Source organism: Carcharhinus amblyrhynchos, chromosome 1 (assembly GCF_965287045.1).
Source record: "Carcharhinus amblyrhynchos chromosome 1, sCarAmb.v2.hapA, whole genome shotgun sequence".
Lineage (NCBI taxonomy): Eukaryota > Metazoa > Chordata > Chondrichthyes > Carcharhiniformes > Carcharhinidae > Carcharhinus > Carcharhinus amblyrhynchos.
The window spans coordinates 136,154,429-136,177,552 of record NC_137324.1 but is presented as its reverse complement, the minus strand read 5'-3'; the positions used below and the strand labels follow the sequence as shown (position 1 = coordinate 136,177,552).

Sequence of the window (23,124 nt, the reverse complement as noted above, 5' to 3'; positions counted from 1 at the left end):
CCCTTCTGTGCACTTTGTCATTGTGACAAAGGACAGTGTCAATACCCTTAACCACACTATCCCCAATTACGACTACGTTCCTTTTCACCTTCTCTTTGCCTATGTCCTGTGTCTGCATCACTGTACCGTGTGCAGTTTGCTCACCAACCTCACAGCCCTCGTTCTTGTCCACACTGGAAGCAAGAACCTCAAACCTGTTATGCAGATTGAGAGGCTGAGGCATTTGGTCCCCACCCTCCTTCCTCCGGTCCCCACCCTCCTTCCTCCGGTCCCCACCCTCCTTCCTCCTCTCAGCAGCCCCCTCCTGTTCCTGACCCTTAGTGTTAGCCAGTCTAGGGGGGGTGGATGTCTCTTGCACCCCATTATCAATGGCACCCTCCCTCCCCCTGATGAGCCTCAGAGTCTGTAGCTCAGAGGCCAGCTCATCTACTTTGAGCTGGAGCTCCTCCAGCAACCTGCACTTACTGCAGACATGGTCACTGGGAAGGACCCTGGGGTCCACCAGCTCCCACATCATACAGAAACAGCACATCACATGCCCCTCCATTATTCCCTGCAGTAATATTGAGCCACGATTTCAACGCAAACTTACCTGGCCCTTTTCTCCCCAGCCCTTTGTTCCTAAGCCCTAGTAGCTCACTCAGCTTCCCTCTCACTCCGCTGCCCGCTCCGATGCTGCCCGCTGTCTACACCAGGCCTCCTTTTAAACCTGGCGCTGTTTAAAAGCCTGCTTACCCACAAATCCCTGCTATCCACTCCCTTTGAATTCTTAAAGCGGTAAACACAAAAAGCCCGTGAAAATGCTTTTAAATGAATCTAACAGTTCTACAAGGTAAGTTCTTACTAAACACTAAAAAGTCCACGAAAATGCTATTCAATGATTTAAACAGTTTTTAAACAGGTAATTTCTTACTTGACTCACTGCTCCTTCACTCCGCCTGCTCCAGCAAACAATGATGTTTCTGATTTTTCACTTCACATGCAATCTTACCACCTCACCGCACCGATCAAAGGGCGGGATGAGGTCATAAGATCATGCCTTAGAATTTTTTTGATAAGATTGCATCCAAGAACATGCAAACTCTACAGCACCCACTTCAAAGCGTAGTTGTTTTCATGAAGTTCTGAATTTCTTTTTATCACAAGCATCAAAACTCTTTTTCAGATTTACATTTATTGATTGAGGCATCAGCTGATTAACAAGACATTATTTTCACTAATAGCACACCAGTATTTCAAATTCTAAACTGATTGAAAATAGATATTTTAACAGCGCATATGGATCATCAAATACAGAGAGAGAAAGCCACATGCAACAAATATGCAAATGATTAGAAATACATACAAATTTGGTTGAACAATAGCTAAGGAAGTATAGGTTCCAAAAACTGGTTAGTGCAACTCATTATTTTGGTTGTATAATCAAGAATATTATCTATTAAAGCAAATTAGAAGGCTACGCCTGTATAACAGATCTCAAAGTAATTCTAGAGTAATTTGTTAACAATGATGCATGATGTTTCATTCATGATTCATTCATGGAAAACTTTTATGACTGCTGTTTCGATGAAAGAATATTTTCAACAATAATCTGTGTAAGTTAGAACATTTTTAAGACATTAATTGAAAACATGTACATAAACAAGATTAAAACAGAAACCTTTGGATCTATCCATCATTATATCATTTGGTAAAGCTTTAGAATATAAGGTAAAATTTGGCCACTTGCACTATTATGAATACAGGGTTAGTACAATTAAAGAGTCCTTAATATTGTTTTGTTTTCCTACTGGTATTTTAACTGATACCATATGAATTCCATCTAAAAAAAATTTTGGTACTGAGAAGAATATGCATCTGTTTTGTAGTTTTTTCAGCTTTTCCTTTATTTAGGGCTGATCTTCATCATTACTTAACTTCTCTTCCACAAATGATTCAGTAGAAACTTGCTTTACTGTTGCAACATCTGTTGAGAAAATCAATAGAGTTTAGAAGAGCTTCACAGCACTTTAATACAAATATTCTTACATTATACACAAAAGGGAGGGGGGTACTTCAACCCTCAAAAGCAGATTGGCTTGGGTTGGGGAATGCAAGAATAGTAAAAACATCTGAAAGCAAATCACAACCGGACTCAATGCTGTCCACTTCCAATTTGAACAGAGTGTGGGCAGTCAATGATATTCAGGAGGCAAGGAGTGATTTAAATATAATGATGAAGTTTCATGGTTCAGATGTCTTCAAGGCATAATCCTGGGTAGCTGGGGTTCCCAGGCCTCAGGAAATCTTGCACCTAAAGAAAAGCGAGGAATACCTCATGGAAGAGATAAGTGCTTTTTTAGCACTGCTAATGAAGACCAGGGAAAGTAAGAATACTTCCTTATGGTCCCCAACTTCACAAAGCTAACCTACTTCCCCTCATCCAGATTGTCTTTCTCACCCCTGAGATTCACTGATGTACCACTCCTCCAGGATCCTCCCCCTTCAGGATCACCAATATCCCCACTCAAGGATCACTGGCCTGTTCACATTCCAGGGTCACCAATCTCCTTGATTTTGGATCACCAATTTCCTCATTCTAGGATCACTGGCCTGCTCCCCCTCCTGGATTATCCATGATCTCACTCAAGGATCCTTGATCTTCTCTCAGTGGTGGAAGGAGAAGGCCTTTGCATGGCCAATAATTGGCAAGCTGATTGCTGCACATCTTCCCTGCTGTGTATAAATGTGGGGACATGTAGGTGACATGTACAATACTGCTGGCATTGTGCCCAATTTTACACCATTACCTGCCAACCTACCTCTTGATGAAGTGTAAAATTCCAGTCATTCAGCAGTGAAAAAAACTGTGTTTCAGCTATTTAGTTTAATCAGTAAAAGTGAATTCCGTTGAATTGTGTAATGTTAGCCATGCCAACTAGATATTACTGTCTCACATAACTGGGAACTTTGGCTTCCTCTAGTGTTGAAGCATCACTATGCATTTGCTTGTACACACAGTGGCAGTTTGTGTTTCAGTGGAAACTTCAGTGGGTATTTCTGTGGCTACTACTACTTTGTTCATAACTATTACTGTTATTTTATGGATCCACTTGAGGAATTGAAATCATGCTCTGCAGATAGGTATAAATGTGGTTCAAATACATCATTGAATACATTAGATTATCAGTTCCAATCCAACCAACATAGTCTTTATATGGCTCACAAGCAATTTGATTTTTGTGTAAAGAGCAATAATAACAACAGAATCAAAGTCTTTAGCATGTAGTGTTGTATGTTAACTTATCAACAACTTACATTTATATACATATAAATATATATATATAGATATTATATTGTATATAATGAAGTGTCTCAAGGTGTTTCACAGGAGCATGATGAAACAAAGTATGGCACAGAGCTACATGAGGAGATAGATCAGATGATTAAAAGCTTGGTCAAAGAAATAGGTTTTAAGGAATGTTTCAAAAGATGAAAGTAAGGCAGAGAGGCATAGGAAGGGTATTTCAGAGTTTGGGAGTTAGGCAACTAAAGGCATGGCTAACAGTGATTATGCAATTATGATTGGGAAGGCACAAAAGACCAGAATTAGAGGATTGCAGATAATCTGGGGACACAGGAGATTTCAGAGATAGGGAGGGCACAGCCATGGAGTGATTTGAAAACAAGGATGAGAATTTTAAAATTAATATTTTGCTTGACAAGGAGTCAGTGTAGATCAGCGAGCACAGGGGCAATAGGAGAATGGGACTTAAGTGAGTTAAGACATGGTTAACAGAGTTTTGGATGACCTCAAATTTATGATTGGTAGAAACACACTGCTATACAAATTTGAATGGATCTTGGGGCATTTTAGTAATGTTTTATTTAATATTTTTGGTTGCTTAAAACACTGGTATAATTTTATTTGCAGTCATCTCACAGAAACCAAGTGGCGGTGAGGGGAATGTACTTAATGTGAAATGAGCCACTTACCTCTTCTAATCCTGCTGTCTTACCATTGTGTCCTGATGTTAACATGCTCTTTTGAACAAGTGAGCAGGACGGTTGGAGGAAAGAAATGGGATCCTATTTTAGATATGCAGATGAGTCAAATGATTTCATCAGGACTGATATGCAATTTCATTCTGAAGCCTGAGCGAGGGAGAAGTGGCAGGAAAGGTTCTGAAAGTAAGCCTTAAAGTTTTATTTTCTGTCACCAAGGGCTAAAAATGCTTGCAGTTTCCTGGGCGGAATCAATAGAGGCCAAGGCTGGCATTCTTCCAAAAAAAACCAAGTGCCCAACAGGTGGAAAAACAGGAGAATTTCCCACCTGTTTTGTGGGCATACTTAGTTTCATGAATCCCACGGAGTGCCTCAGAGAGATTCATGCTAGTAACTGGGGGACGGGGCCTTATCCAACTGGACAGGCCAGCAGCATAGTGCTGAGCGGGCTACTGTGCATGCACCGATCTGTCCGTGGGGAGATCAGTGCATATGCACTGGCCCCCGACCCATTGCCAACTTCCCCAATGTTACCCGAACGCCCTCCACCCCAATCGCCAGCCTATCCAATCACCCACCAACCCTCCACCAGTCAGCCTCAATCGCCAGCCCTTCCATGGCCAGACCAGTCCTCCCAACCCTCCAAGGCCAGCTCTGGGCCCCCCCAGAGCCCCATGGCACTACAATCTCACCGCACCCCATGGCCAGCCAGGATCACTCCCTCCCCATCGAAGCCATTGCAGAGTGACAGCAGGTGCCCCTCCTCCCGTACACAACCACCGATCAGCCCCGCACTAGGCTCTGCCCTCTCTACTTCCACCCCCTTTGCACTGCCCTCTGCTAGTGGGCAGTGCCAGAGTGCCCAGTGGGCAGCGTTGGAGTGTCAGAATGGCACTTGTCAGCCTAACACTGTCCAAGGAGCAACTCCCTGCCCCGACCTCCCGGGGGGGCCTCAATGGCTTCTGTCCCCAACAGCAAGGTGAGCATGCTTGTACCCTATTGGTGGGGAGCAGTTGTAAACCCTTCTGGTGGGAACAACCATCCCGGGTCTGCTAACCATATGGAAATAGCAAATTCCATATGGTAATCAGCCTCATGCTAATTTCTGGCATGGGGCTGATTACATGGGAAAAAAAGGGCCTGGGAGATTCACGATTGCCTGGGTGTGGTTGCAAGTCTCGCTAAAGGCTGATGTCTCTTGACCCATTGCGCTACTTAAGCATTTCAGCAGGCAGGGAGAATCCCTGCCATGGAGAATGAATGCAAGGAAGTTATATTAAGCGTGTACAAAATACTTGTTTGGCCTCAACTGAAGCATTGCATCCAGTTCAGTACACCACACTTTAGGAAGGATATGAAGGCATTAGAAGACTGCAAAAAAAAATCACGAGAATGGTTCCATTGATTAGGAAAATTAGTTATGTAGAAAGTTTGGAGAATTTGAGACTGCATTTCTTGGACAAGGTTAAGAGGGGATTTACAAGAAATATTCAAAATCATGAGGAGTCTGGACAGAATAGATACCCATAGGGAAAAAAAATCATATTTCTCAGTTTTTACTGGTGTTCCATTTGAAGGTATACACAACCAGTTCAGATCAGTTTTCTTATTTCTCTGTTTTTTTCCCTTCTGAGCAAGGAAAACACAGTAGCCTTTGGTGGAAAGCACCGGAGGCACAGTTTTAAGGTAATTTGCAAAAGGAACAATGGTGACAAGGGGAAAATGTATTTTATGCAGAGAGTATTGAAATCTGTATTGCATTGCTTGAGAATATGCTGGGGCAGGGCAAATTGAGGCTTTCAGAAGGTAGAAAATCACAGGGCTACAGAGAAAAGGCGGAGATGTGGTACCAGATGAATTGATCCTCTAGGAGGGCAAACGGCCAGGATGTTCTGCCAACATTTGCAAAATGTGGAGCATCAAGGGGTACAAAGGTAAATAAAGCCCTTGGGGGAAGAAGAGTCTGCCTGGTCAGTGTCCTGACATCTAGTGTCAAATGGGTAGTGCCAATCTGGGGGGAGGGATAGGGGAATTTTTTTTCAGACTCTATCAGGCTCTGCCCAGCCCGCATTATGACAAAAACCATGTCACAGATTTTCTGTGCACAGAGTGCCAGAATATCTGAAGAGAAAACTCAGCTGTGCACCTGGAGAGCTGCATGCCAGTTTCCTTGCCTCAGCCAGCACTCTGTGTGCAAAGTTCTGCTCAACACATCGAATGGTCTCCTTCTGTGCTGCGGACATATCATGATTCTATAAGAGAACGTATGTGGCCCTCACAAAGATGACATATCCTCCCTTGCAGCAGGCTACCTGAACCTGCCAATCTTGGATAAATCCCCACCATAATCCCTCCTGCTGGTGGCTAGCTGCAGAATCCCTCTTCCATCCCATTACCAATCCTTGCCAGTATCATCCATCCTTCACTGACTTTCTAGGAATGTTCATACAGATGCTCGAGCATCTTCTGCTGTCCGATGCTCACACTCACCCACTGTCCAGGCAGTCAGTTGGATTCATTATTAGGTAGACTCTGTGTGGACTAATTTACAATATACCATTTTTTAAAGATTGGCAGAGTATCTACATCCCTGGTATTGCCAGGTTTGTCGCCCGCTACCGTGCATTCTTCCAGCTCCTAGCTGTAAAATCAAGATTACTGATTCTTTTTGTACACAAACACAACTGAGATATTATAAAAAATGTCTTTTGGGGAGAGGCACAAGGACAAAAAAGCAATGCATTGAAAGGAATGTGTTAAACAATTTGTCTATTAGTGATTGAGAAATGTCAATATTATCTATACACACATATATGCAAATAATATTTTGTCTAAAACATTAGAGTTAAATATAACAAATTAGATACATAAAGAAAAAAAATTCCACATTTATTCAACTTCTCCCTTTAGGGCCTAAGGCTGTATTTATTTGGTTTCTACGATACCCTGCCTGAGGCACTGCATTGAGAAATCCAATCTCACATTTCCCCCTGGGAGAAAATGGCTAATAAGTGAGATAAGCAATACCCTCATTCATCAATGTACTTAGGACCTGCAGAAACTTCTAGTGCTGAAAAAACCGAAAATAAGACAGAACACATTAACACGCTTATCCATTTTTTAAAGAACTGTATGCAAATTATTCTTAATGTCACAGCAGTACACTGAATATTAATACAAAAATGTTAAATGAGAAAGTTTTCTTTAAAGATGCTGTCACAAATATGGGGCTGAATTGTCCAAAAAGTGATAATTATCATCAGATTGCGACTCCACTCCCATTCTCTTATCTTGCACTGAGCTCCATATTTCTTCCCTAAACTTCCAAACCGGGTCTTTTCAGAAATCTTGGAGCCCTTCCTTCTTATTGCAGGATTACCAGGGATAGCTAAGCCATATCCTCTTCCTCTCGCCTTATTTTGCTAAGTAGAGTTTAAAGGTCCCACAGTCACTTTTGGAAGCAATGTTAACCCAGTTTTCTAAATCAGACTGGAAAAATTCCAGGGTGCTGTGTTAAGTTAAATATCCTATACAGCCTCAATATTACACTATTTTATGTGGACTAAAAGTCCATAGTGCTCCTGAAATCAAGTCTTCCAAATACTTTTTGAGGACAGACATATTGCATGAAGTTTCTCAGTATAATTTTCAGTTTGATAATTGATAACATCAATGAATCCATCATTCAGAATTGATGGCCATTTGGTCTTAAAAGATGTGAGGAGTTGTCATACAGCTATTGTCTACAAGTGCTTGACCAGCAACATACATCAAATATAATTAGCAGTGCAATATACAAAACACTTCAGGTTATTAAACTTCAGCTAGATGCTGAATAGACTAATTTACATCATGCCATTTTTTAAAAATTGGCAGAGTATCTACATCCCTGGTATTGCCAGGTTTGTCAACCACTATCATGCATCCTTCCAGTCCCTGGCTGTAAAATCAAGATCACTGATTCTTTTTATACACAACCACAACTGAGATGTTATAAAAACCTCAGGCTATTAAAAAAATCCTCAAGGAATTTAAAATCATCATTTGGAATTAATACTTTTCTTAGGGAAATCCTCTTCAAATCAGCCCAATAACCCGGAAAATCTTTTACGATCCATTTGAAAGTTTTAATATATTTTATGAAATCACAATTTCTCCAATTATTCTTGTCTTTTCTCCGAGTCATGGCAGCAATCTTCAACTTTGCTGTCTGTGTGGTAATCTAGTGCAGCAGAATGCCCACACATTGTAAAGTCTGCCCGATTTTCATGTCGCTGAAATCAATAGTTTGAAAACTGGATATGTCCTATGAAGGGCAGATTATCTACTCCACCAGGTTATCAACAGATAACAAAGTTGAAAATTCTTCTTCATTGTTGGTACAGTTTCACCAACAATGGCTAAAATACATTGGCATGGCTTCAAGTGTTTATTCTTCAAGTGTAAACCTAAGCAGTGAGTGATGGTGGGCTATCTGACAATGAAAGTATTCAATGCAGAGCACAACCCTATCTTAACTTGATGACCAGATATATTTCAGTTGATGACCTTCCTAGCTTAGTGCAATGACTGCCACTATTTTCCTCCTTTGCCCAGCAGTGCTGAAGAACTTTTAATGATCCCGTTGTTGTCTTTGTCTAGAATGTAAGGAATATGAGCTGAAATAGACCATTTGGCCTCCTGAACCAGCTCTACTATTCAATAAGATCATGACAGACCTAGTGTGGTCCTAATTCGATTTTCCTGCCTGTCCCTTGTAACCCTTGACTCAAAGAACAAAAAGAACAAAGAACAAAAACAGCCCGGGAAACAGGCCCTTCGGCCCAACGAGCCCTCACCGCCATCTCAACACCACCAGTCCCCCTCTCCACCCACGACCCTTGTCTAATGTTTTATGGCCATCCAGATTGAGGGAAACTGATTTAGGGACAATTTATTACTTCCAATCAGCCTAACAGCACATCTTTGGGGTGTGGGAGGAAACCGGAGCACCCGGAGAAAACCCACGCAAGCACGGGGAGAATGCGCAAACTCCCACAGACACCGGCCCAAATCCATGTGTCTGCACAGCAATCAGTGATAGTCACTGAGCTGTCGTCTTGCCCAGTATCTGGTCCAGTTTAGGCACACACTAACGACATGAAGCACTAGGCCAATCTCGAACAACCAAGAACAGCCCAAGTACGACCCATCGCGTGTATGCCCCTTGTTGGACACAAGGCGGACCGACTTAAAACCTGTGAATGAAAAGGAAAAAAAGACATTATTATTGTACCATATTCATTTACCTTACCAGGGACGCCCCAATGCTAATGACCCTTATTTAAAACAATCTCCTATATCCACCCATCTCCAACCCACTCATGTCCCTGTCTAAGTTACTCTTAAATGACTCTAGCGTGTTTGCCTCCACCACCTTACTTGGCACAGCATTCCATACCCCCACTACCCTCTGTGTGAAAAACCTCCCTCTAATATCTATGTTGTACCTCTCCCCCCTCACCTTAAGTCCATAGCTCCTTGTCCTATGTGTCTCTATCAAAGGAAATAGCTTACCTCTATTTACTCTATCTATACCCTTCATAATCTTATATACCTCTATTAGGTCCCCCCTCAGTCGCCGTCTTTCAAGGGAAAACAGCCCCAATTTCTTCAATTTTTCCTCATACCCTAGTCCTTCCATACCAGACAACATCCTGGTAAACCTCCTCTGCGCTCTCTTCAGAGTCTCCACGTCCTTCCGGTAGTAAGGTGACCAGAATTGGACGCAGTACTCTAAATGCGGCCTAACCAACGTTCTGTACAACTGCAACATTAGACTCCAGCTCTTATATTCTATACCCCTTCCTATAAAGGCTAACATACCATAGGCTTTCTTCACCACACTCTCCACTTGCACTGCCACCTTCAAAGACTTGTGCACTTGCACCCCCAGGTCTCGCTGTGATTCTATACTCCTTACGGGCTTACCCTTTATCATATAACTTCCCCCTACATTATTCCGGCCAAAATGCATCACCTCACATTTATCCGGATTAAACTCCATTTGCCATGTATCTGCCCAATCAACCAGCCTATCAATATCCCGTTGTATTGCCAGACACTGCTCCTCACTGCCCGCCAATCCAGCCATCTTGGTGTCATCAGCAAATTTGCTGATCACACCACTTACTCCCTCTTCCAAATCATTTATATACACTACAAAGAGAAGAGGTCCCAGTCCCGAGCCCTGCGGCACACCACTCGTGACAGACCTCCAGCTAGAAAAGGACCCCTCCACTACTACTCTCTGACTCCTCTTTGCAAGCCAGTTCGCTACCTATCTAGATACCTGACCACATATCCCATGAGCTTTAATCTTCTGTACCAACCTACCATGAGGGACTTTGTCAAACGCCTTACTGAAATCCATATAGACATCAACGGCTCGTCCTTCATCGACCATTTTTGTCACCTCCTCAAAGAATTCTACCAGATTTGTAAGGCAAGACTTCCCCTTTACAAAGCCATGCTGCGTATCCTTAATCAGATCGCAACGCTCTAAGTGCGCATACATCCTATCCCTAAGAATCCTCTCCATCAACTTGCCTACCACTGACGTTAAACTCACCGGCCCATAGTTACCCGGGCTATCCCTCCTACCCTTTTTAAACAACGGTACCACGTTCGCTATCCTCCAGTCCTCTGGGACCTCACCTGTGTTCAAAGAAGAGACAAAGATTTGCATCAGAGGCCCAGCAATCTCATCCCTCGCCTCCTTAAGCAGCCTAGGATAAATGCAATCGGGCCCCGGAGATTTATCAGTTTTAATGCCAGCTAAAAGCCCTAACACTTCTTCCCTCGTAATCGATAGATCTTTCAATTGGTCTATCGCTCCCTCGATGACTGTACCAGACATCAAGCCCCTCTCCTTCATGAATACCAACGCAAAGTATTCATTCAGGATCTCCCCCATTCCCTCTGCCTCTAAGCACAATTCCCCACGTCTGTCCCTGAGAGGACCGATTTTACCCCTAGCCACCCTTTTGTTCTTAAGATAGGAGTAAAACACCTTTGGATTCTCCTTAACCCTACCTGCCAAAGCCAAGTCATGTCCCCTCTTTGCTCTCCTAACTCCCCATTTGAGATCCCTCCTACTCTGTCTGTATTCCTCCAACGCTCTCTCCATTCCCAGCTGCTTAGACCTGACATACGCCTCTCGTTTCTTCCTAACCAAGTCTTCTATATCTCTAGTAATCCACGGCTCTCTAATCCTACCTTCCATCCTTTCTCCTAACCGGCACATGCCTTTTCTGCACCCATTGCAGTTTTCCCTTGAAAGACTCCCACATGCCTGACGTGGTCTTGCCTTCCAACAGCCTATCCCAGCCTGTATCCCTAAGCTCCTGCCTAATCCGGCTGTATCTAGCCTTCCCCCAATTTAGCACCCTCCCCTTAGGACAGCTTTCATCTTTTTCCATTCGTATCCTAAAGTAGACGGAGTTGTGGTCACTATTAGCCACATGTTCGCCTACCGCAACCTCAACCATCTGACCCGGCTCATTGCCCAGAACTAAATCCAGTATAGCTCCCTCTCTAGTCAGGCTATCTACATACTGTTGCAAGGATCCTTCCAATACACATTTTACGAATTCCTCCCCGTCCGACCCCCCAGCTCTAGGCACCTTCCAATCCACCCCAGGGAGATTAAAATCTCCCACTACAACAACCCTGTTCTTCCTACACTTATCCAAAATGTCCCTACATACACCCTCTTACACTGCCTGCGGGCTGTTGGGCGGCCTATAGTACACTCCTAGCATAGTAATGGCCCCCTTCCTATTCCTCAACTCCACCCACAGAGACTCAATTCCCAACCCCCCCATGTTATCCTCCCTCTGCACCGCTGTGATCTGCTCCCTAACTAAGAGCGCCACTCTTTTCAACCCTCCCCTATCACGCCTAAAACACTTATACCCTGGAATATTTAGCTGCCAGTCCTGCTCCTTTAACCACATCTCTGTCACTGCCACCACATCTAAATTCCTCGCGAACATCAAGGCCCTGATTCCCTTGTAAATCAAACATCTCTAACTCAGCCTTGAATAACTTAGCAAAATTCTGAGATCAAATTTGAGATTTTCTGGTCCCTTGTTTAATACAAAAATCTATGATTCTATGTTGCATTTTTACTCAATAGGCTAATGAGGGAACTATTTGCATTAATTTTAGTGGTGCAGGTAATATGCAGTATTGCAACTCATGGAAGAAGGTTTGTCTATGACTTACTTTGAGCTATGGCTGTAATGAACGAAAATAATAAAAGTAAGAGGCCAAATTTTCTGCAACTGGCGTTCAATAAATCAAGAGACAGTCAGAACATCAGTATCAAATTAGCCAACATTACAGTTCAGTATCTGTCATATAGCATAATACACTGTACAAAGACTGATGCCGTAAAAGTTAGGAAACACATTTTTGTTGAATACCAGAACACTGGAGTAATAAAAGTTAACAATAAGCTATCAGTATCAATTCATAGTAATAGATTTATTAAGTACAAATACTTATTTTATTCAATATACAAAGTTTAACTTTGGTAAACGAAAGATGTGCAGATTCGGTTGACTGGCCATGCCAAGAAATTGCCCCTTAGTATCCAGGGATATGCAGGTCAGAGGGATTAGTGGGTGTAATGTGTAGGGATATGGGGCTAGGGCCTGGATGGGATTGTGTTCGGTGCAGACTCGATGGGCTGAAGGGCCTCTTTCTGCACTGTAAGGTTCTATGGTTCTATTAATTATACATGCCCACATTTTCTGTCACAATCAGCTCAGTAAGCAAAGGCCATGGGACAGTAATTGTTGAAATGATTACTTCCTCTATGGACATTCATGAGAAAAAGGATATCTTGCAATACACAACTGAAATGTTGTTACCTCTATATTTAATACATGTATCAGTTTTTTTTGCCTTTGTAACAACAGCTTTTCACATTTTCTCTTTTTCTGTATGATGTATGTACCATGTTTGTCTCTTACTTTGCACCAGCTGTTTCCTGCGGCTTTTACAGCAAATGTTGGTGTCAAAAGCTATGCTTTCTTCCTGTCTTTACTGGTTTCTTCCTGTCTTGTGTAATACCTTTCCATTTGTTCTTACAATTGCCAAGAGCAAAACTTCCATTGTTAACACTGATAATAGATGCTAACCTTGAAACAGTCTGTCCCTGCTAGCACTACTTGATCAGCTAGCTATATCGCTGCTTTTGAATTGAAGTCCAATGTTAAGCTTAAACTGTTCTGAGTAATGATAGATTAAATCTTTCACTCTGCATGCCCTTTTAACTTAGGATCCTTTGCATGCATGCTATATAAATTGTTAGAACAGTGCACTGTTAACCTGATATTGAAGAATTAAGCAGCTTTACCTATTTGGCACATGATTTATTTTGAGTGGATCTGGAGCAATCTCTCAAATCTCCTCCAAACTTTCATTAATAAAAACTTTCTAGAAGCATTAGAACTTCCAGTTTTAATGCTTTTAAGATCTTGATTGACACTTCTAACATGTGTGAATCAAGTTCAGATATTATTAATAATTATATCTTTATCTCTTTCTATCGACCATAATACAAATGATTTGGTTGCATAAGGTAAAATAATATGCCTCATTCTTCACCACTCAGCAGCTATTGACTAGATGGACAATTATTGCTTTTTGTTAGAATGGTGCATGATTTTGTTAGAGTTACAGCATAATTAAATTTAATCAGATAGTTAGGAAGTATTATAAAATATCCTACGGGGATAAAATTTTGTTGGTTGGTGTAAACAGTTTAGTTAAAATTCTGTTAGCAAAATCAGATCTTGCTAGTTCAAGTACTAGTGTTGCTCAATTACATTATGCATGAGATGAGAGCTTATTCTTTTTGTTATTCAAAAGGTGTGTGTGCAATGACTACCACTATTTTCCTTTGCAGAAAAAGATTGCTAAACAAATGGGAGAGTCAAATGTGTTGACTGTGGCAAGCAGCAACTCAGAGTATTCACCGATTAATCTCTAGGAAAGGGAAACGTGGAGAGCAGATGTTAGAGAGCTTGAAGGTCTCTTTCTCTATACAGTAGCTATGACTGGAACACTACATTCTGCACTCTCCTTTCCTTCTCTATGTATGGTATGCTTCGTATACTAATACACATGACAATAATAAATCAAATCAAAGATACTTCTAGTTTGTACAGCTGTGCTATCATAGTGCAAATGAGGCTAAATCAGCATGTTAAGCAGTTTGGAAAGTGTTTGAATAGCATCAAAATTTAACATACAAACACAATGGTGAAGAATTTGGACCACATTGTCTCCAGTTTCCGGGGAAAAAAAGGGGAGTTGGGGTGGAATAGATAGATTCAGTGACACCTGTAAGGCATATGACTCCGTACTGGGTTAGGTAATTTTTCATGGGCCCTTGGTGACTGCCGAAAACAGAGAGAAAAAAGACTGAGCACTTTTCACAACCAATGGACACTTCAAAGCACTTTACAGTCAATGGAGTACTTTTGAAGTGTGGTCACTGTTGTAATATAGGAATATATCAGACAATTTCCATAGCAAGCTTCCACAAACAAAAATGTAATAATGTTATGACCAGATAATCTGTTATTGTGATATTGATTAAGGGATAAACATTGACCAGGACACCAGGGATAACTCCCCTATTAATATCTGAAATAGTACCATTGGATCTTCCACATCCATCTGAGACAGCAGATCGGGCCTTAGGTTAATATCTTATCCAAAAGATGACAGCTTTAACTGTGCAACAAGAAGGAGTAAGAGCAATTTTGTCTCGCTTCTTTGCTGCCTTTTTGTGCAGATAGCGGGATCAAAGAAATCTATCTCCCAACATTCCATGGATACTCCAAACAGCAACTAAGTGTCATTTTTTTCACGGCAAGTCACACAATTTACATGTAGGATGTGCTAGCTCAGGGATACCCATCTCAGAGAGATTGGTGGGTTAAAAGACTAGGGAAGCAGAGAAGCTTTAACGAACTAGGTGGTGATGGGGGAACTGGTGGGGAATGGCTCTGGAGAGGGGATATGTAGGCTTACAGACCAAAAGGATATGGCAGCATTATAAGACAGCTATTTAGGTAATCATACTCAGTGTGTGACAGGAAAGGACAGAGTTCACAAACAAAAGAAAGTAGAAAATAGGATCAAAAGGACAAGAATTTTAACAAGGCAAAATTAATAGCTCTTTACTTAAATGCACATAGTGTTTGGCACAAAATAAACAAATTAACAGCACAAATTGTGTTTAATGGGTATGATATAGCCATTGGGTATGATATAGCCGCTGCAGAGATGTGGTTACAAGGAAATCAAAGCTGGGAACTAAATATTCGGGGATACATGGTCTTACATAAGGACAGGCAAGAAGGAAAGGGTGGTAGGGTAGCTTTGTTAGTACGAGATGGAATAGATATGACAGTAAGTAATGATCTTGGATTGGAAGATTAGAATCCAGATGGGTGGAGGTAAGAAATAACAAGGGAAGAAGACACTGATGATGCCCTAACAGTAGTTGCACTGTAGGATGGAGAACAAATCAGGAGATAATGAGAGCTTGTAGAAAATGCAGTACATTTATCATAGGTGAATTCAATCTTCATGTAGATTGGGAAAATCAAAATGGCATAGACAGTCATAAGAAAGAATTCATAGAGTATATTTGAGACATTTTCCTAGGACAATATGTTGTGATCCAACCAGGGATCAGGTAATGTGTAATGGGACATGTTTCATAAGCAATCTCAGAGTAAGTGATCCCCAAGGAAACAGTGACTATAACATGTTTGATTTAGCATTCAGTTTGAGGGTGAGAAACTTGGGTCAGAAACAGCTGTGCTAAACTTAAATAAGAGTCATTGTAAAGGGACGAGGATAGGTTGGTGGGAGTGGACTGGGAAAGGAGATTAGCAGGAAAGATAGTTGATCAGCAATGGCAGATGTTTGTAAAAATAGTTCATGACTCACAACAAATATACATTCTAGTGAGGAAGAAGAACTCCAGGAAGGGGATAAATCAACAATGATTAACCAAGCGAGTTAATTAAGCTGAAAGAACAAACATAAAATGTGACAAAGATTATTAAAATCAAGAATTGAGAAAGTTTTAAAAATCAACAAAAGATGACAAAAAAGAGGGAGAAGATTAACTTTAAGGCCAAATTAGCAAGTAATATAAAATAGGATCACTAGGCTGTTGCTGGGACTTGAGAAGCTGAGTTACAGAGAGAGATTGAATAGGTTAGGACTTTATTCCCTGGAGCGTAGAAGAATGAGGGGAGACTTGATAGAGGTGTATAAGATTTTGATGGGTATAGATAGAGTGAATGCAAGCAGGCTTTTTCCACTGAGGCTAGGGGAGAATAAAACCAGAGGGCATGGGTTATATATATATATATAAAAACATATAATATAAAATATAATATAAATATATGATACAAAATAATGTAAAATTTGTTGAAGTATATAAAGAGGAAGAGAGAAGCCAAAGAGAACATATATCCCTTAGAGAATGAGACTGGGAAATAATAACGAGGAACTAGAAAATGACAGAGGAGTTAAACAAATACTTTGCACCAGTCTTCATGGTGGAAGACATTAATAATATTCCAAAAATAATAAATAATCAAGGAGCAAAAGGCGGGAGCAGGGAGGAAATAAATATAATAACTATTACTCGAGAAAAATACTAGAGAAACGAATGGACCTGAATCTGATGGGTTGCATCATAGGATATTAAAGGAAGTAGATGCAGCAACAGTGGATGTACTGCTAGTAATCTCCCTTAAATCCTGGAAAAGCACCAAAGGATTAGAAAACTGTCCATATAAACCCTTATTAAAAGGAAAGGGAGATATAAAAAAAACCATAGAACCATAGAAAACTTACAGCTCAGAAACAGGCCTTTTGGCCCTTCTTGTCTGTGCTGAACCATTTTTTGCTTAGTCCCACTGACCTGCACTTGGACCATATCCCTCCACATCCCTCTCATCGATGTACCTGTCCAAGTTTTTGTTAAATGTTAAAAATGTTAGATTTTATTTACCACTTTATCTGGCAGCTCATTCCACTCTCTGCATGAAGAAGCCCCCCCTAATATTCCCTTTAAACTTTTCTCCTTTCACCCTTAACCCATGCTCTTTGGTTTTTTTTCCCCTAGCCTCAGTGGAAAAAGCCTGCTTGCATTCACTCTATCTATACCCATCAAAATCTTATACACCACTATCAAATCTCCCCTCATTCTTCTACGCTCCAGGGAATAAAGTCCTAACTTATTCAATCTCTCTCTGTAACTCAGCTTCTCAAGTCCCAGCAACATCCTCGTGAATGGTAGGAAGAATGGTAGGAAGGGCTATTACTTACGTGGCGAAAAACTGCAGCAGGCGACGGTGCAGAGGGACCTCGGGGTCCTTGTGCATGAGTCGCAAAAACCCAGCTTGCAGGTGCAGCAGGTGGTCAGGAAGGCGAATGGGATGCTGGCCTTCATAGCAAGGGGGATTGAATATAAAAGTAGGGAGGTCTTGCTGCAGCTGTATAGGGCATTGGTGAGGCCGCAGCTGGAGTACTGTGTGCAGTTTTGGGCGCCGCACCTGCGCAAGGATATTTTGGCCTTGGAGGGAGTGCAGAGGAGGTTTACTAGGCTGATACCGGAGTTGAGGGGGTTGAGCTATGAGGAGAGGCTGAATAAACTAGGCTTGTACTCGTTAGAGTTTAGAAGAATGAGGGGAGATCTCATTGAGACGTATAAGATGATGAATGGGATGGATAGGATAGAGGTGGAGAGACTCTTCCCGCTCAAAAAAGACAGTAGGACTAGGGGGCACAGCCTCAAGATAAAGGGGAGGCGGTTTAGAACGGAGTTGAGGAGGAACTTCTTCACTCAAAGGGTGGTGAATCTCTGGAATTCTCTGCCCGTTGAAGTGGTGGAGGCTGCCTCGCTAAATATTTTTAAGAAGCGGGTTGATGGGTTCTTGATAAGAGAGGGGATTAAGGGTTATGGGGAGAGGGCGGGAAAGTGGAACTGAGCCACGACAGATCAGCCATGATCTTATTGAATGGCGGGGCAGGCTCGAAGGGCTAGATGGCCTACGCCTGCTCCTATTTCTTATGTTCTTATGTTCTTATGAACCTTCTCTGCACTCTTTCAACCTTATTTACATCTTTCCTGTAACTAGGTGACCAAAACTGAACACAATACTCTAAATTCGGCCTCACCAATGCCTTATATAACCTTACCATAACACTCCAACTTTTATACTCGATATTCCAATTTATAAAGGCCAATGTACTAAAAGCACTCTTTACGAACCTATCCACCTGTGATGTCACTTTTAGGGAATTCTGTACCTGTATTCCCAGATCCCTCTGTTCATCTGCACTCTTCAAAGTCCTACCATTTACCCTGTACGTTCTACTTTCGTTTGTCCTTCCAAAGTGCAATACCTCACACTTGTCTGCGTTAAATTCCATTTGCCATTTTTCAGCCCATTTTTCTAGTTGGTCCAAATCCCTCTGCAAGCTTTGAAAACCTTCCTCACTGTCCACTACACCTCCAATCTTTGTATCATCAGCAAATTTGCTGATCCAATTTACCACATTATCATCCAGATCATTGATATAGATGACAAACAACAATGGACCCAACACCGATCCCTGCGGCACACCACTAGTCACAGGCTCCACTCAGAGAAGCAATCCTCCAAAACCACTCTCTGACTTCTTCCATTGAGCCAGTGTCTAATCCAATTTACTATCTCCCCATGTATATCTAGCGACTGAACCTTCCTAACTAACCTCCCATGAGGGACCTTATCAAAGGCCTTGCTAAAATCCAGGTAGACAATATCCACTGCCTTTCCTTCATCCACTTTCCTGGTAACCTCCTCAAAAAACTCTAATAGATTGGTCAAACATGACCTACCACGCACAAAGCCATGTTGATGCTCCCTAATAAGTCCCTGTCTATCCAATATTTGTAGATCCTATCCCTTATCACACCTTCCAATAACTTGCCCACCACCGATGTCAAACTTACTGGCCTATAATTTCCCGGATTTTTTTTTTAAACAACAGAACAACATGAGCCACCCTCCAATCATCCGGCACCTCCTCCGTGCATACTGACATTTTAAATATGTCTGCCAGTGCCCATGCAAGTTCAACACTAGCCTCCCTCAAGGTCCATGGGAATACCCTGTCCGGTCCTGGGGATTTATCCACTCTGATTTGCCTCAAGACAGCTAGCACCTCCTCCTCTTTAATCTGTATAAGTTCCATGGCCTCCCTACCTGTTTGCCCTATTTCTGTAGGCACCATGCCCGTTTCCTCAGTAAATACGGATGCAAAAAAACTATTTAGTATCTCCCCCATGTCTTTTGGTTCCATATACAGTCTCCCACTCTGGTCTTCAAGAGGACCAATTTTATCCCTCACTATCCTTTTGCTCCGAACATACCTACGGAAGCTCTTTGAATTTTCCTTCACTCTGTCTGCCAAAGCAACCTCATGTCTTCTTTTAGCTCTCCTGATTTCCCTCTTAAGTAGCTTCTTGCATTTTTTATACTCCTCGGGCATCTGATCTGTTCCTTGCTGCTTGTATGTTTCATAGAACTCTCTCTTCCTCTTACTCAGTGTTACAATCTCCCTCAAGAACCAAGGTTCCTTATTCCTTTTTACTTTGCCTTTGATCCTGACAGGAACATACAAATCTGCACTCTCAAAACTTCTCCTTTGAAGGCCTCCCACTTTCCATTTACATCCTTACCAGAGAACAGCCTGTGCCAATCCACACTTCCCAGATCCCTTCTCATTTCATCAAATTTGGCCTTTTTCCAGTTCAGAACTTCAACCCGAGGACTAGATCTATCCTTTTCCATGATCAGGTTGAAACTAATGGCATTATGATCACTGGATGCAAAGTGTTCCCTCACACTCACATCCATCACCTGCCCTAACTCATTTCCCAATAGGAGATCCAATATCACATTCTCTCTAATTGGCACCTCTATATACTGATGTAGAAAATTCTCCTGAACCCACTTTACAAACTCTACCCCGTCTAAACCCTTAACAGTATGCGAGTCCCAATCTATATGTAGAAAATTAAAATCCCCTACTATCACAACTTTGTGTTTCCTGCAGTTGTCAGTTATCTCTCTGCTGATTTGCTCCTCCAATTCTCGCCGACTATTTGGTGGTCTATACTACAACCCCATTAATGTGGTCATACCTTTCCTGTTTCTCAGCTCCACCCACAGGGCCTCTGTAGACAAGCTCCCTATTCTATTCTGCCTGAGTACTGCTGTAACATTTTCCCTGACCAACAATGTCACCGCCCCCCCCCCCCCCCCCCACCACCTTTTATTCCTCTGCCTTTATCACACCTGAAATATTGGAACCCTGGAATATTGAGCTGCCAGTCCTGTCCCTCCTGTAGCCATGTTTCACTAATGGCTATAATGTCATATTTCCACGTGTCAATCCACGCCTTCAGCTCATCTGCCTTCCCCACAATACTCCTGGCATTGAAATAGACACACCTCAAAAGATTATTTCCACCACTCTAAACCCTTCTATTTGTGGTTTTGCATGAACTAACCTGTCTTTTTACCTCCACTCCACTATCTGCTCTGGCACTCTGGCTCCCATCCCCCTGCAAATCTAGTTTAAACACTCCCCAATAACATTAGCAAACCTCTCTGCAAGTATATTAGTCCCCTTGTAGTTTAGGTGTAACCCGTCTCTCTTGTATAGGTCCCACCTACCCCAGAAGAGGTCCCAATGATCCAAGAATCGGAAACCCTGTCCCCTACACCAGTTCCTCAGCCACGTGTTCATCTGCCCAAGCATCCTATTCTTACCCTCACTGGCACGTAGTACAGGTAGCAATCCTGAGATTACTACCCTCGGGGTCCTGCTTTTTAACTTCCTTCCAAGCTCTCTATACTCTCTCTATAAGACCTCCTCACTCTTCCTACCTATGTCATTGGTACGGATGTGTACCACGACATCTGGCTGATCACCTTTCCACTTTAGGGCACTGTGCATGCGATCAGAGACATCCCTGACCTTGGCACCCAGGAGGCAACAAACCATGCGGGAGTCTCTGTCCCGAATGCAGAACCTCCTGTCCATACCTCTGACCATCAAGTCCCCTATCACTACCGCTCTCCTCTTCTTCCTCCCACCCTTTTGCGCTGCAGAACCAGGCTCAGTATCAGAGTTCTGGCTGTCACAGCTTGTCCCAGGTAAAGCATCCTCCACAACAGTATCCAATTCAGTATACCTGTTTTGGAGTGGAATGGCCACATTGGAATCCTGCTCTGCCTGTCCTTTCACATTTCCATTCCCTCTTCTTACAGTAACCCAATTTCCTGTGCTCTGCTGCTTAGGTGTAACTACCTCCCTAAAGCTACTGTCTATATACTTCTTATTTTCCCGAATTAGATGGAGGTCATCAAGCTCCTTCTCCAGTTTCCTAACACGCTTTGCTAGCAGCTGCAGCTGGATGCATCTCTTGCAGGTGTTGTCGTCAGGGATACCAGAGGTCTCCCTGATCTCCCACATCCTGCAAGAGGAGCATTCCAACATCTTGCCTCGTGTTTTTTTTTCTTACTCTGGGGTGAAAAAAACAAGGATAAACTTTCCGAAAAGAAAAAAAACGACTCTCGTCTCTGCTTGTTTGTGCCGAAGCCTGTTGAGCCAAAGCCCTTCAGCCTTCACTCTGCTCCCTCTCACTCCGCTGCCCACTCGCAACGTTGCCTGCTGTATACAGTGGCCTGCTGTTTATAGTTCCCTTTCACCACTATTTGGCATCAGGCGACTGCGAAGTTTTCCCAGATAAAAAAAAACTTTTGAAAGGAAAAAAGCCAGCCAAAAAACTTTAACTTAATGAATAAATAAATAAATAAGCAGACACTAGCTGCATTACCCTCAGCACAAATCTCTCCCTCTCCAACTTGCTCTGGTCGCAACAAAAACAAAAACAAAAAATAGTCAAATCAGCTGAACATTTGTTACATGAGTCTACTATAAAGGATGCAATAGCAGGGTATTTAGAAATCCATAACATAATCAAATAGAGTCAGCATGGCTTCATGAAACCATGCCTCACAGATTCATTAGAATTCTTTGAGCTGGTAGTGAAAGCAGGACAGATAAAGGGGAACTAGTAGATGTAAAATACTTGGATTGCCAATTAGCTTTCAATAAGGTACCTTCATAAAAGGCTGCTTAATAAGATAAGAGCCCATGGTTTTGGCTGTAGTACATTAGCAAGGAGGGATAACCCGGGTAACAATAGGCCAGTGAGTTTGACGTCAGTGGTAGGCAAGTTGATGGAGAGGATTCTTAGGGATAGGATGTATGAGCACTTCGAGCGTTGCGATCTGATTGAGGATATGCAGCATGGCTTTGTAAAGGGGAAGTCTTGCCTTGCGAATCTGGTAGAATTTTTTGAGGAGGTGACAAAAACGGTTGACGAACGATGAGCCGTTGATGTCGTCTATATGGATTTCAGTAAGGCGTTTGACAAAGTCCCTCATGGTCGGTTGGTAGAAAAGATTAAGGCTCATGGGATACGTGGCCAGGTATCTAGATGGGTTGAGAACTGGCTTGCAAAGAGGAGACAGAGAGTAGTAGTGGAGGGGTCCTTTTCTAGCTGGAGGTCTGTCACTAGTGGTGTGCCGCAGGGCTCAGTACTGGGACCTCTTCTCTTTGTAGTGTATATAAATGACTTGGAAGAGGGAGTAAGTGGCGTGATCAGCAAATTTGCTGATGACACCAAGATGGCTGGATTGGCAGGCAGTGAGGAGCAGTGTCTGGCAATACAACGGGATATTGATAAGCTGGTTGATTGGGCAGATATACAGCCAGTGGAGTTTAAGCCGGATAAATGTGAGCTGATGCATTTTGGCCGGAATAATGTAGGGGGGAGTTATATGATAAAGGGTAAGTCCATAAGGAATATAGAATCGTAGCGAGACCTGGGGGTGCAAGTGCACAAGTCTTTGAAGGTGGCAGTACAAGTGGAGAAGGTTGTGAAGAAAGCCTATGGTATGTTAGCCTTTATAGGAAGGGGTATAGAGTATA

General features: G+C 42.3%; 1 protein-coding gene across 1 annotated transcript in view; it reads right to left on the bottom strand.

Annotated features, from left to right (window-relative positions):
- Window positions 1-1,193: 1,193 nt before the first annotated feature.
- ttc29 (tetratricopeptide repeat domain 29) overlaps window positions 1,194-23,124 on the bottom strand; it is a 570,038-nt gene continuing 548,107 nt past the window's right edge. The window contains exon 14 of the mRNA XM_080193148.1: window positions 1,194-1,966. Within this exon, the coding sequence (XP_080049274.1) occupies window positions 1,890-1,966 (77 nt within the window). The 3' untranslated portion in view covers window positions 1,194-1,889. The remainder of the gene's footprint in view (window positions 1,967-23,124) is intronic.